The sequence below is a fragment of the Megalobrama amblycephala genome, linkage group LG17 (assembly GCF_018812025.1).
Source record: "Megalobrama amblycephala isolate DHTTF-2021 linkage group LG17, ASM1881202v1, whole genome shotgun sequence".
NCBI lineage: Eukaryota > Metazoa > Chordata > Actinopteri > Cypriniformes > Xenocyprididae > Megalobrama > Megalobrama amblycephala.
Window position 1 is genome coordinate 33,540,434 of NC_063060.1, and position 16,070 is coordinate 33,556,503.

The window sequence follows — 16,070 nt, forward strand, 5'->3', positions numbered from 1 at the left end:
CTAGAAGTTCCAATTTACAGCTCTCCTCTTACAAAGTCTCATTGTGTTGGATGAAGTACTGAGTGCTGAATGGGCTCTATTCACTGCAGCTGGTTTTATGATGTGTAAAAGATAAGTGGCCCAGTGTCTCTGAAAGTGACGCTTCTGATCTGACAAAAACACTGTGAATGCCTTATATGCTGCTTACCCATTGATTTCATACTGCCATTCAGCTTAACGCATGAAAACACCCTTGTGCACAATGGACCTTTGTAGAGGCTCCTCAAGCTATAGTGGATAGTATTGTTTTTCATGCTTAATATAAGGTCTGAAAATTCATGGTTTAGGTCAGTTCCTCTTTACAGACAAATTGGCCACGTTTAACATGAGCATATCTCAGTAGTACGTATATTCAACATAAATAAAACAAAATCCATGCAATGTTAATGCAAAATACAGTCTGAAATCAATGGGAGAAATTAATATAATATAATATAATATAATATAATATAATATAATATAATATAATATAATATAATATAAAACACACACACACACACGTAGGGTGCCTGCACGGTTACTGGTGACAAAACATTTCAATTAAAGTTACTCCTTGACCCGATAATGTTATTTTTTTATTTTTGACAATCAACCTTGTGGACATGTGCACAGCACAGCACAGTCTGAATAAACTGACAGCTGACATCACCCCGGGCTGCCAAGTGACGTTCCCTGGCAACGCAACCTCCTGCTCAGTCAACAGTGTCTTCCCAATGACTTTCCATATGCCCTCTGACCATTACAGCTTATTTATTTATATATCTGGTTCCTTAATTTTTGCCTGCAGCCTGACTGTTGGTCCAAAGCAGATGCTTAGCATAAATGTTTTCTGACATTTGTCATTCCCATTCTTGAAATGAGTCAGAACTAAGGAACAAGCTCCTCATGAAAATAAATCAGGTTTTTTAACCATATTTGTTGATTTCTCAACAAAAACATTAATTTCATAAACCATTCAAAGACTTTATAAGGTTAAAATGTTGGTGTTAATTATGCTTTGTGTATTATGCACGTAACAGTCATATAATTAAATGTACACACACGTTTACTTTGCTATCTAAATGGAGACATTGCATAGACTTATCAAAACATAAAAAATGAGGGTTAGGGTCACTGAAAAATTAAATGTCTATAATTTGGTAATTTTAATCATTTTAATCATTTCAATAAATTTGTCGATCTGGTTAACAAAAAATAGTCAAAACAGCACAATTCATCTACTTTTCTCATCAGATTTTTGGTAAAAACTTTTATTTTCTTCCCCCAAAGCTACTGTATGGCCTCAGAAAACTTAGAAAATAGTAGTAGTATGGGCTGATTTTACGATAGTTTAATGCAGCGATGAAAGGGCCCTCGCACGCGTGCCACCGCCACCTGGTAGTTTTAGGAAAACTGAGCACGGTAGGCAATATGCTTTTAAGTAGCCTATATAAATATAGAAGGACTGCATCAGTCATTTGAATGAGTCTGGAGGGCAGGGAGTGATTTTTCTATATAGGAATCCTATCAAAAACTCAAAATTCATATGTTTTGCGTCATTTATGGTTACTCAAATCGATAAAATCGAGAACCCAGAAGGTGTTTATAGCGTTTACATGACTTATATCGTTTTTTATAACTTATATCGGTTTTTTTACTTTAAAGGTTGTCGCCTTTAACAGCGTTTTGCGTCTGCTGATACTGAAATGAATATGGATACCTGCTTACCTTATTTGTTTTTGACTTGGTTCAATATCCACCTTCTTCATGGTATCATTTGCAGGGAAGAGAAGCTATTTTATTCCACTGAATGATAATTTGGTGTTTTCACTTCAGTTTTGTAGAATTCCGTTCACAATGTTGATCTGGTTACCATGAGAACAGTGTCACGCGCTGCTGCTTTAGCCATCATATGGTAGAAAATGTCCAAATAAATAAATGTTTAACAAGCTGACAGAAGTCGATTCAACAACAAAGACAACACTTTCAAAAACACTCAGCTATGTGTTTATTTTATTGAGCGATAGTGAGTGGGTTAAATGACATTATTACATTTAATATACGGCGTCTTCCCGTCACCTCCTCAACCTGCTTCCCTTACTGTGTTTTTACACATATAAAAGGCAACAATTGTATTACACTATCCAGTTTTTTCCCTGAACAATGATGTGAGCTCCTGTTGCAATTCTCGATTCAGCATAAACGACCTACAATGGCGACATTTTTCACAATCACAACAAAAAATCAAAATACTGCCCTAACTTTACTAGCAGAAAGGCAGCGCGATATAAACAAACCCAGACTAGAACTGAACACGGCGTGACGGCAGCTTCACATTCTCTATATCTACCTCCTCGATGGCAGGAAAGTCTTTCAATTCAGTGGAAAAGGTGCTCATCTTCATAACATAAAGATCACATCCAACATATGTTGTGATTTTCTGTTTATACCTTTCTAAACCAGCACAGAATCTCTTCCATTCTAATTTTCACTGCTTGCCCTCCACCGGTATTTCGCGTGTCACCAGAACCACGTGATTGCAAACAACCTATTGCATATTTTAGTATGTTTGTATGTTTGCATCCATAGACTGTAAAAAAAAATATGGACGTAGTGTCCGTGACGTCACCCAAGTTCTGAACAGCAGTTTTGATGCAAAAATGAGGCCGCGGCCATCTTAGCTGCGCGTCACCGCACGTCACTCCCGGATAACTGAAAATGGGCAAAGAGGCGGGGAGGTGGTTTGAGCTGATGCGACTGGTTGCTGAAACCACGCCCGCCTAGCTCAACGTGACCATGTTAGCAGTCAAAGCCAAGGAGCTATCTATCTAAGATACGATCTAAAATATTAATGAAGATAGGTTTTATCATTAGAAAGTTCTAAAGGTTTACTGTCAATCTACTGTGTTTTTTTTTTTTTTTAAGATATAGATGCTCCAACACCAGTGTTGGATGTGCAAATAACAACATGGAAAATCAAATGGGACTTCATACCTTTATAATGAAATAGAGATTGCGAGATGAATCCAATCCGTGGCACTTGGGTAAAATATGAGTGTCCATTGCAAAACAAAAAAACATTTCACATTTCTTCTGAATGATCTGCTCTCGGTCATCGTTCTTCAAGAAATAATGCAATCTGAGCAGCGTTTATGTTGTAAAACTGTATATGATCGTATCTAACAAACAAATAAGCCCGTGTCCAAAGTATATTTTTTCAAAATAGTGCAGCAGTTTTAGTTATAATATCCAAGCAGTGCTGTCGGATTTTGATATCCTCCCGCCATTGTCATTGTAGTAAATCTCACAAACAAAACTTTCAGCCAATGCCACCCAACAACGTGTGTTCTGTGTCTCTTCCCCATGCATGCACATCTACACAGACACACATCAGTCTCGAATATTATGCAGCAAGCCATATTTTATAATTGTATAAAATAATCGAGCACAAATACGGCTGAGATGCCAAATTCAGCGGCTGGAATTAGCTGAGGTAAAGTGACGGCTCACAGACAGCAGAGGCATCTACCTGTCACTCAAGTGACCACGCCCTTAATTATGCAGAACTTTAAGGCTTAATATAATTTAAACAAATGAGTTAGAAAAAAATTCACCCCCCTCAGAGTTGTCATGAAGGGCAACATTAGCAGTATAGACCAAAACCACAATTTGAACCAACTTGTAAACATGTTTTTTTCTGCTATAAACTTGGCCAATTTAACATGGGACTCAATGAGATTCTGCTCTCTTTTGGAGCCTGTCCCTAGCGGCCAGTCAATGAATCGCAGTTTAAGTCACTTCCGTATTGGCTTCACGAGAGACTGGGGGAGGTTGCCGCTTGAGTGCATCACAGTCTTAAACACAACACTTTCTGTTGCCAGTGGGTGGCGCTATTACTATAACTGAATATTGTCATGTAGATGTCTTCAGACCAGGACTCTTATCAAACATGTTAAGTTTGGAGCAGGTTGGACATTGTATGCCTGATTTACAACAACTTCCTGTTTCATGGCGAAACATCAGACTTTGTCAGGCCGCCACGGACACGCCCTTCAGTGAAAACTCAAGATCTTTGCCATTTAACATCACTAAGTCTTTAAGATTAGACTGACAAAATATGATCGTTAAAGTACAATGTCTGGAAATGGCAAAAACTGCACAATTTTTGCAGAGAAAATTCAAAATATCTCACTTCCTTTTGGGTTTTCAAGGGACTTTTTTGTAGGTATTGGGCTGTTACATGTGTCTACCGAATTTCATACTTACACATGAAACATAGCAGGAAGGGCGTTTAATTGAAATATTGTATATGGTGCTATCGAGCCATTTTGCCACACCTAATTCTGAAACCCATATCAGACGTAAATTTTCACCACTTCTCACGCGTGTGCAAAGTTTCATGCGATTCATTATGGAGAAGAAGAATAATTGACTGAGCAATTAGGGTCCTCACACCATCGGTGCTCTGGCCCTAAAATTCATCTTTTTTTCTGTTACACAAAAGAATGAAAGTTGCCCTTTTTGCAACTTTATGAAAGACAAAACTTTAGAGGGCAATATTTGATGGAGGAAAAAAAAAATCTGGAAAAAGTTGTAAGCTATTGAACTCGCTCTACAGTACCTTTTTGTCCCTATTACTGTGTAATTATACATATAAGTACTGAGCAATATTAATTAAGCACATGTACTTAGGGTTAGGATAGGATTAGGGTTTGGTTTAGGGTTAGTTGCATTATGCCTAATTTATGGTTATTACTAGTGAATACATGTAACATGTAACAAGGACACATTAAAATAAAGTGTTACCAATTTTTGTTTTCTTCTTTTGCTGTTTTCAGGAATGTTAAGCAGTTAAAGTTCATTTAAATGGTCAAATACAACAGTCAAACAAATAACAAAACGAACCCAAAGCTGAGAATAATGCAGTCATACCTCAATTTACCTACCAGAACAGCAAAGACAAAAGTGTGTGCAGATATAGGCTAATCCTACCAGAATAACACTCTCAGCACATTAATACACCAATCACATTGTTGAATATTAAGATACACCAAAATTTTAAAACTTATGTCTCAATCAAACTGGGCAGTCCTCTAGAGAGCAGACATCTATAAAGGGCTTCCCATTGAGCTCGCTCTCCTCTTAAACAGATGCAAAGATTAATCACTTTCTAGAGTGTTAAACACTCCAAACCTGCCCTTGAGGAGTGAAGGGTCTATTCACAAATTCTCTATTAAGGGAAATATGTGCCATGGACCAATTAAGGTACCAGGAGTGCTTGCCGAGATCATTAAGCAGGTTTGTGTGTGGCTCAGGGGCTCTTCACAGGAAGAACCAGCACTCGAGAGAGCGACAGAAGGTCTTCTTCACCATGGGGTGTGGGGCACGCCAACCAGACAAGCCTAATGTCTTTGCCTAGAGAAGAACGGTTCATTTGGAGCCATTAGTAAATTACTGAAGTTTGAAGTCACTGCTCTCCTGGAAGAGAACATTAGAGCTCCATCTCTCTCTCTCACAGACCCGCTGGAAAACAAACGATAATCATCACTTAGCGAGAAGTTGCACATAGCGGGGGGCCACTGTCGTCGAATCGAGTGTGCTAGCCAGTTAAATCTTAGTACAAAAAGTCTTTGTAAACCAAATATTTGATAGTTGCTAACAGGAAGATATACGTCTAGTGCTTTATCTGCGCAAGTGCTTATCAAATGAAAAATTTCAAAGACCGCACTGCTGTTTTGTTGAGGGAATTGTAACTAATAAGTGCAATTTTATCCACTTTGCAACCAATTTTCTAACTTAGATATGGTCAAAGAGAGATGTCAATTTTCAGAGTGCAGATGCATTATGGGACTTCAGAGGAAGTGCGCTGGCAGCCGAATGTCCCTTACTCTCCAGAGGCCACCGTACTTTATCTACATGAATGGATTTCATAAGTGGAGATAGTGTGCAGAGCCAGTGATAGTCACTTTAAATGACCCATATCCTCATCTTTTATACATTCTGACCCCCTTTTACGGTTAAGCCATGCATTCCTGCCTCCCAGGCTGAAAGGCATATGATAAGATAAGGAGATATGAACATGTCCCTCTCCTTTTCCTTATTGTTGTTGAAGCCAAAAGGGGAGGATGTGGTTAACGGTTGTTTTTGCGTGGAGAGAAACAATATAATAGCGTGAGTTAATTGAGTTTGTCTTGTTGTGCGAGTGCAACATATAAAAGTCAGTCAATGTATAATTGCTTCTGTCAATCTCAATTTTGTCTTTGAGGGAAGGGTTGGTATTTTTGTCATTTCAGGTTAAGCACAATTCTGTGAGAAACAACAGTAATTTAAAAAAAAAAAAAAAAAAAAAAAAAAAAAACTTTCCACTTCAGGTTAACACTAATACACAAAGAACAAACTTGGTAGATGAGTGAATCAAATGAGGCATTTCTAAAAAGGCAGTGTGTAAAACAAATATGAGGCTTTTTTTCCCCAGTATGTTTCTGTGTAAAGCAAGCATCTTCCCCTCCGGCTATCCTCCATGCTGTTTTGAACACTCCAACCCGGGCACTATGATGATCAGCTACTCCCCTCTTCTCTCTACATGGGCTCCTGCTTGTCCAGATGTTGCAACTTCTCAGTCCTTATACTCCGACTCAGAGGTGGAACCAAGTTTCAACTACTGTGAAAACAGCTAACAAGACTAACCTCTTCAAGACCAGCCCTAGGCTGAACACTGCTCCAGTCCACACACAAAATAATAATGGAAAAAATATATATTTTTGAAAAAGTCAGTGTCACAACTTTGCTTATTTAACTAGTGACCTAGAAATAATGTGGGATATTACACATTTAAATGTATATATAGTCATGTATATAAGTAATTACCTTCAAAGCATTAGAAAATAAAAACTAATAACTGGGGAAAAACTGAAGCTAAATTAAAGCCCCACTGTAGTCAATAATTGTATACCTTTAAACTTACCTTTGATCATCAAAATGACATATTCAAATGTTTTTTTCCTGTGGAAAAAAAAAAATCTTTATGCCTTAATATCTTGAATGTAACTCTACACCCTTGCTTCATTTAGTATACGCAGATATATGAATATGCTAATTAGCTCAGAGATCCACTCGGTCAACATACTGAGGTAAACGTTGCACATTTTTAACAACGTTGGACACATAACTACAATTAATATGATTAGCCTTTAGCTTGACTATGTTATCAAACAGCTATAATGTATTACTAATGTTACACAAACCATGTTCCTGTTCGCCATCTCAGTTAGACTTTAAACTCAGAACGTCAGTGGAGAAAATTCATCACAACATCGTAATATACATCATACACCCGCTATATTGCTTAATCTACCCTGGAATAACCTGGCTTCTCTTGAGACACCCCTGCTTCAGAGACTGCTTGATATGCTAAAGCCCACCGGCACGATGACATTAATGGGTACAAGGTAGTTTGTGACGTAAGAAACACCAGTGATTTCAAACCACATTTTTGAAACTGTCTTTAGATCACAGCAGTTTTAAAGAGAAAATACTCAGCAATGGTGTCGACTTTGAATTTTCAAATGGTTTGTCTTAAAGCATATTAAAAATACCACATAGGCATATAAACAACATTAAAAACTTTAAAATAAATTCCAACTAAAATAAAAGTGGCACTAATACACTAAATCTCACCAGCCTGTGCTAAGAAATTAAAATGCATACAGACATTTTTAAAAGACAAGTTACCACATTCATTTTGACAAGACTATTAACTGAAATCTAAAAAAAAACTAAAACTTAAAACTAAACTAACAAAAACAATCACTAGCTAACTAAATGAAACAAATTGAAAATAAAATAGAAATAAAAAGTAACTTAAAAATATCAAGACTATGATTACCTTGCAAATAACATACAGTACAGTAATGTAAAGACAATACTAATAGATATTCACTTATTAAATAATTATGTCTTTATGTTGTACATATAAATTTGGTTTTGACAGCTGGCCCACAAATTAACCATCCCACAGTGCTTGCTATTTCCATGCCTGGTACAAAATGCATCATTGTATGGTCTGAAACAGGCTTAAGAATTATATGGCATTGCAGCTTTCATCTAGAGTGACTTCCACCACTATCGTCATGTTCAGATGGCATTGCGTGAATTACACAGAATGCACCTATGGTTCAGTGAACCTGTGGCATTGAAGCAGCTAATGCTTGCTGCAAGCCAGAAGAAGAAAGAGTGGCTTTTATGTCTCACATACTCCTGTGAATCTCTGGTGTAGAGCATGCTCTGGTGGGCATTGCCACAACCCCGGCCCTCTTCGGCAGCCCAGCCAGCAAAATAAACCCTTAATGAGAAGTTTATGAGACACAAGATGCCTCACGGGCCAAAACTAATGTATATCTGAATGAAACCAGTGGCTCTGTGTTGTGTCAGGAGATTCAGCCAGCACGCACTAGGCCACCCGAGGTGATAGCGGGGCCCGCATACTGAGGTGTGCAGAGCGAGAGCCAACATGTCAGTATCTCTCAGAGCAAACACTGTCACAGCTAATTCTACAATGAGTATGCGATGGGGCCCCGCAATGACACAAAACAATTAGGCAGATGTTCTCACCAGCCTCCTGAGCCAGAGCAATAAAACATACTGCCACCACAAGTTATTTCACAACTCAAAATCTCAACTAGACAGGCAACATGTCCCTAATATTATCTACGGTTATATGAAATATAGGGGATGATGCCCCCTTAAGAACAGAGGGCATTTGCCAAATTGTAACATATTTAGAGATGATTTGAACATGTACAAGAGAATGAAGCATCATCCAATATATTATTAGGGGAAATAAATGCAAATATTTGCCAACTTAGTTGTTATAGCACAAAATTGAAAATCGTGAAAACGGACCAATGAAGCCCTCCAGAGTAAAATTATGCCAATCTGCAGAATATCAAAATACATAATTTTAAAAAATGTGTCAATGTAAAATACTAAATGAAAAATTCTAGATACATTTATTGAATTCAGTTAAATATTAACTTAATGACAGACAAAGCAAAGAACACAATCTCAGTCAAACAGATTCATCTGAATTACACTAGAATGTTATAACAGCAGTCATCATTTCTCACCCTCAAGTTGTTTGGTGACCAAAGGCTCATTGTCCAAAAAAAAAAAAATAATAAAAAAAAATAATAATAATACTTATAAGTAGCCCACACAAACTGAATACTATATTTTGTGAAGATGCTTATACCTAAATTTGGGACACTGTGATCATTACAAAATGCACAAGAAACAATTACATTTAGCATCATTGATGTCATTATTCAGGTGGTGGATGTGGAGCTGGAGAGGGAAGTAACCAAGTAGGAGCTGGCTGAACAGCCCAGAGGGAGTGGAGGAAGGGAGGAGCCAGGAGCAGGAGGAGCCATGCGGGGACCCAGAGCACAGCCAGGATGATGGCCCACGGTGGAGTCAAAGGAGGGAGGAGCCACCGTGGAGATTTGGCTGTCATTACCAGGGAGAAGATGGACAGAGATGGAGCCGAGGGAGGGAGGAGCCATGGTGGAGCCGTCAGGTCAACAGACCAAGGTGGAGTGATGGGATCGATGGCTGGAGGCGAAGCCAGCCATCCTCTTGAGGAACTGGCTGATTCTGGAAGAGGAGGCGGGAGAAGTAGGCTGGGTGGGAACTCTGGAGACACAGGAGACTTCGAGCTAGGCGGAACCAGCAGAACAACAGGATAGTTTGAGCTGGGTGGAACCTGTGGGGAAACAGGAAAGTTTGAGCTGTGCGGAAACAGAGGGGTAACAGGAGACTTTGAGCTGGGCTGAACCAGCAGGGGCAAGAGATTAATAAAAACATTCTCTTCCAAAGTGTTGGAACAAGTAATTAACAAGTAATCCCACGGCGGCACATGATGTTGCCGGCTCACACACATGGTCAGATGATCCGTCGGCCTTGGGCTCTAGGACGATCCTTGGCTCAGTCCTGACTGCTAACGTTGTGATCGTGGTAGACTGTAGTCCTCTGTCTGCGGTGGGCTCTGGCGTCATGTCCGTGCAGCAGGGTGATGGCTGGGCTCTGGGTCTGGAGTAGGGCTGGTGAAGTCCTCCGCTCTGCCAATAGAGAACACAATCCATTATTCACCAGCACCCACTCCAGAAATATGGCGAAATCCTCTTGAGGACCGTTCCCTGGAAGGCGTGCCTTGGTCCGGATTAGTGAGTTAGGCACACCAAGTCCAAAAAAACTCTTGTGCGGTCCTCCAGGGAACCGTCCCTGTGCTCTAGGCAGAGCAGGGGGAGAGGAAAAGAAAGAAAACAATAACAACCACATATAACACTGATGATACCGGACAATGAACTGAACAAAACAGAGCGAATATATATATAAAGGCTGAACGATTAATCACAATTAACCCAAAATCGCGCTTAAACCATTTGGCTCAGTGAATTATGAAATCGCAAAGGAGCAGCTTGTCTGTGAAGTATAGCTCCGTGATCAGTAGTAAATGCTACTCCATCTGAAAGCACTGAGAGTTTGAGTCGCTTATGATGTGCATTTGAAAAAGCAACATGCGTCAAACATCTTTCCAAACATGAGAAACATTTATGAATGTCTTGTCCAACAAAGGACAACATTTAATAACATATTTTTACTCCAAACTTACTTCATAATGTCAGTCGAGTGTTTGAAATAACATCCTTCTGATGATGTGGCTTCTTACACAGAACAAGGCATACAAGAATATTATTTCATAGTATTCTATACAGTGATAAAGGCTGTTTATTAGCATTGCATTATAAATATACTTTATTGTCATGAAAATACCCAAGAAGGCTTGAAGAACTCAGATAAACCATATTGTCATGTTTAATCAAAGCGTTTCAATCTTCTCTTTATTCAGCTAAGGCGAAAGTGTGATGTCCATAGGCATTTCCTGGAACTATGTGCATTATCTTTCTTCTGTGGGGCATATTTGGAGTTTCTGCGCAAGAGCGCCCTCTGGCTTTCAGATGGAGCGGCATTTAACCGGACTTCACTGACAAGCTGCGCAAAAACAAAAAAACTCGCAGCCAATTACCAAATAGCGTGTGGTTTATTTTTGATTAATCGTGCAAACATGGGAGCTAAATGATACACATTTGTAATTAATCAGAAACCTAGGAAATTATCAAGGAAAAAAACCCACAGGAAATCAGGAAATTGGGAAAAACAAACTAAAACACAATGAAACTAAACATAACCCTGACACACAGAAATAAATTACATTATTAAACATATCCGAAAAGAAAACAGTTCTTTTAATTTGTAATAATATTTCACAATGTTACTGTTTCACTGTATTTTTTATTAAATAAATGGAGCCTTGGTGAGCATAAGAGACTTCTTTCAAAAACATTAAAAAATTGTTTCCATACTTTTGACAGGTACTGTATGTTAACTCGGGGTAAGGTGCAAAAATCTAGCTGTGTTGATCAGTTTAAGCTGTTTATAACCTTACTCCGATAAAGGAAAACGGGTTAACAAGTTTACATGACCACATGCATTGTCGGATTAAGCATAATCTGGTTAAGAATGTGCATGTAAACATGCTCATTGCGGAAAATCAATATTTCTGACAGCATTACACGAGATACAATGAGATTTTAGAGATCCAGTAAAGATGGTTATTAATGCTTTACATTACATTTTTTTCTCACACAAAGCTTCTCCTTTTCCTCCACTTTTTCTACTTTTTATTTTTACACATATTAGCCATTCAGTGGTAAACCCTCAACTCTCATACCCTCAGATAATTGTATTTTTAGCACTGACACTTGAAGTGTCTGTTATAGCTCTATCTATTCCAGGGCCAAACAAGTATGTACACACTCTTTCAGCGTGCCGCACATATAAAAAGATTCAACGTATACAGCAGGCCTTTCCTGAATACTCTTGACAAAAGTGTCACAACTTGTCAAACGCAACTGTGTAAAATGGCATGTGAATGCTTAGGCGTAGAAAAGAAGCAAGACAGGTGTGTACTCTCGGCTCAAGCTCACTGAGTGGGGCGTCACATAGCCGTAAGGTAGCTTTTACTTGTGATAGCACAGAATAGGAATGACAAGAAGGGCGCGGGGCCAGACAAGAGTCTATGATGGTGCAGCAAAAACGGGTGAACCAAAGTACACCACTGCTTATAATTTTTCTGTCGTCCCTTCAGGTCCCCGAGGGAGCCAAAGCTCAGTTTCAACAGTGAAGAATAACAAAGATTTAAGTTTTTTTTTTTTTTTTTTTTTTAACGCCATCAGGGCCAATCCATTCTGGTTACCTTGGTAACTACAGACTAGTTTGAGAATATGCATTTGTATGGCATCTACCACAAGTGTTTAATCACATACTCAAATTCAGGACAGATATGCTATGCAAACCTTGACAAAATGTAGACAGCCAGTTCTGGCAAGCCTTCAAAATGAAACAACCATGAGAGCAACAGGAGAATCACGCAAACAGTCACCTCAGGCTCTACGTTATCAGTTGTGCAGCACTTGATCTGGGGTGGGAAGTTAGCAGTCAGAAGAATGTACTCAAAGAAGGATTAAAAGTGGCATCAGCTCTGCCAAACCATCTCTCTGGAAAATGAGATGAGCCAGGCTGTGTTTTTGGCACCAATGTGCTGGTGTGCACAAGTGTTTACCCTAATCTGACCTGGAAGCAAAAAAAAAAAAAAAAAAAAAATGCAGCCAATGTTAAAGGACAAGATCACCCAAAAATGAAAATTCTGTCAATTTTTACTCACCCTCGTGTTATTCATGGACAAAAATACAAATCCTGAATGAATAATGTACTGTATATGCAATTAAAATGAATATGAACTGAAGACTTCAAGTGTCAAAAAGGAATCAAAAATCACCATAAAATGGTTTAAGACTGAAATTTATAAAAATAATCCTAAAATTTAGGTCATTATTCATTGATAGTTTAGCACTTAACTTGAGAACCGCTGTGGGTGGATCTTTGAGTGAGTTGAATGGATCAGACCAATTTAGGAATGAATCATTTAGACAGATTTTTTTGAACAGGATTAAGTGATTCATTAAAATAAACTCAAAAAAGATGTGTTTACAAATTCCCTCATGAGGGTGTCAATATTCATATTCATTCATATAGGCTACTTTTACTGTGCACTTTTTTTGAAACTTTAAAACTACACTTCCCATTCACTGTAATTGCAGAATGAACAGAATGAATCAAAAAGGAAAGTTACACAGGTTTGGAACGAAATAGGGCTTTTCACACTTGAAATAGTTAACCCTGGGTCATTCTAAACCCCTGGTAAACAAAATCCTGGGTAATCTTTATTCACGTTTCACGTGAATTAAGTTAGTTAAAATAAGTGTTATTTCACCCAAAAATGAAAATACACTTCCCATTCATTGTAATTGCAGAATGAACAGAATGAATCAAAAAGGAAAGTTACACAGGTTTGGAACGAAATAGGGCTTTTCACACTTGAAATAGTTAGCCCTGGGTCATTCTAAACCCCTAGTAAACAAAATCCTTGGTAATCTTTATTCACATTTCACTTGAATAAGTTAGTTAGAATAAGGGTTAGTTCACCCAAAAATGAAAATAATGTCATTTATTACTCACCCTCATGTCGTTCTACACCTTCGTTCATCTTCAGAACACAAATGAAGATATTTTTGATAAAATCCGATGGCTCAGTGAGGCTTGCATAGACAGCAATGCCACCAAACTTCTCAAGATCCAGAAAGGTACTCAAAACATATTTAAAGTTAATGTGAGTACAGTGGTTCTACCTTAATATTAGCGATATTAAATTTTTTTTTTATTAGCGATATTACACAGCGATGAGAACACTTTTTGTGTGCCAAAAAAATGTGACTTTTCAACAATATCTAGTGATGGCTGATTTCAAAACACTGCTTTGAATCTTTTGTTTCGATTCAGTGATTCGGATCGCGTGTCAAACTGCTGAAATCACGTGACTTTGGCGCTCCGAATCACTGTTCAAACGTTTGGGGTCAATAGGATACTTTTATTCAACAAAGATTTTATTCAAAAATTGATCAAAAGTGACAAAGACTTTTATGCTACAAAAGACTTTCGTCAAACTATCCTGAAAAAAACTGTATCAGTTTCCAAGGATATTTTAAGCACCACAACTGTTTTCAACATTGATAATAGTAAAAAAAATAGGGCTTTTCACACTGCGCTTAACCCCGGGGACACACTTAATAACTAGCTAAAACATTCTAAGACTGACTGACTCACTGACTATAATCACCGACTGAATGCAACTGGCTCTGACTCGGCACGTTTGGGCATGATCAGTCGTAAGAATCAAATTACATTCATAATCGGCCTTACAATCATTAATTGACTTGATGATAGCAACGTACATCCCTCCATTAACATGCAGTGGTATGGGGGGAAAAAAAGGTGTAGGTCCTTCTTGAAAGACCTTAAATTGGTTTAGTTTTAAACGTTTCAATGCCTTGTAAAAAAAAATAGCCGATTCCTTTTTGTTCTGAAGTGAACAACAGTAATCATTAATCATTTTGAATTTAAATTTAATTTGAAACGGTATCAAAATACGGCCTTCTGCAATGAGATTGTTTATCATCAGCTGAAAATTACTATTGATTTTTAAACAACAAACTGGAAAACTGGCAGTGATGCACAAAGTATAATTGAATGGGTTTTTTATATTAGTATTGTATTAGCTGAGGAATGTTGTCTTGATTGAACCAAGACATCCTTACATAAAAGAAGATTTAATTAAAATGCTTTCCTTACCCACTCCATGCGATTAAATTTTCATGATAGACGAAACCAAAAGAAAAGAGAATTTAATTGCTTGCTTTACTTCATAAATGTCAAAGGTTGAGAGAATGCCAGAGTGTTGAGGCTCTAGTTTAGTACTAGAAGACATTGAGAAACAATTAGACATTTACAGTCTCAGTAACCAATCCTGTACAAAATTTCATTCATTTTTTAACTACATTTTAGCATCTGTTTTTTGTTTTAGCTTCTACTTTTTTTTTTTTTTACTTTTTTTTTTTTTTTGGTACGCTTAGTGTCACAGACATTGTAATATAAACTGTGACTCGTACAATAATAAACTTCTCTTGGCTTGAAATAGTCAACAATTTCCTTCCATTACCTAAATAATCTACTCCAAAGTCACTGGATGTAAACCTATCATGATGGATCCAATGCTGCCTTTCTTAAAGGGTCACTAAGGTCTGTTCGTGTTGGGTGAAGTATGCTTTACTAAACTTCCCCTCACATCTTTGATCAGAAGAGAGGAACATCTCTCATGAAGGCTTTGCTCTGATGTGGTCATCATGGGCATCTTACTGATGAGATCAGGGCAACTACATTCCCTTCTCATGTGTACTCCAACCTCACACAGTCTGCCCTTGAAGAAAGGAACTTTTCCTGTCTATGTACACAAATAAAACAATCTATCAGAAGCTTCCAGACATATCTAATAAACCAAAGTGGCACTTTAAAGGAGCAAAATGTTAAAACCACTGCATGGTTTAATGAGTATGGTTTTCAGTGAAGTTTCAAACAAGCAAAGGATTTAGAGCAGAAATAGTACAACACTCAATCACAAAAGTATATGATATATCATTTAAATTTGCTGTCAGAATTAAGTCTTTAACTGATGTTGGAAAAAAAAACCATCAAATTGACGTCAATTTGATGCCCACATACTGATGTCCAACTGATGTTGAAAAAAACCCCATCAAATTGACCTCAAAAACTTGACATCTATTTGACGTCCACACAGTGATGTCCAGTCGATGTCAAAAAACAGGTCAAAAATGCAAATCAAACTGACATAAAAAATTTGACATCCATTTGACATCCACACACTGATATTCTTTTGACCACCAAAATAACGACGCAATGCAATGAAAGAAAAAATGCAAAGTTCTGTCATGAAATTCTAATTGGGCAGGCTAATAGGTCCTTAACTCAACTGCTCGTAATCACATCATTATCTATAGGACACAGATGATTGGTTCCTGCTG

General features: G+C 37.9%; 1 protein-coding gene and 1 long non-coding RNA gene across 3 annotated transcripts in view; both read right to left on the bottom strand.

Moving 5' to 3' along the window:
- The window catches only part of LOC125251233, a 65,087-nt gene that overhangs the window by 38,472 nt on the left and 10,545 nt on the right, over positions 1 to 16,070 (bottom strand). Inside the window, exon 1 of one of the 2 annotated variants that reach the window (XR_007180951.1) lies at positions 1,747 to 2,309. The exons of the other annotated variant lie outside the window; for it this stretch is intronic. This is a non-coding gene — a long non-coding RNA (uncharacterized LOC125251233). Of the gene's footprint in view, positions 1 to 1,746; positions 2,310 to 16,070 lie in introns of those variants that run through there. 2 annotated transcript variants of the gene reach the window in all.
- On the bottom strand, positions 7,695 to 11,345 carry LOC125251232 (proline-rich receptor-like protein kinase PERK8). Its single transcript, XM_048164206.1, has 2 exons — positions 9,954 to 11,345; positions 7,695 to 9,778 (listed from the first exon to the last, which is right to left on the bottom strand). The coding sequence occupies exons 1-2, from the start codon at positions 10,155 to 10,157 to the stop codon at positions 9,338 to 9,340; spliced, it is 645 nt and encodes a 214-aa protein (XP_048020163.1). The 5' UTR covers positions 10,158 to 11,345; the 3' UTR covers positions 7,695 to 9,337.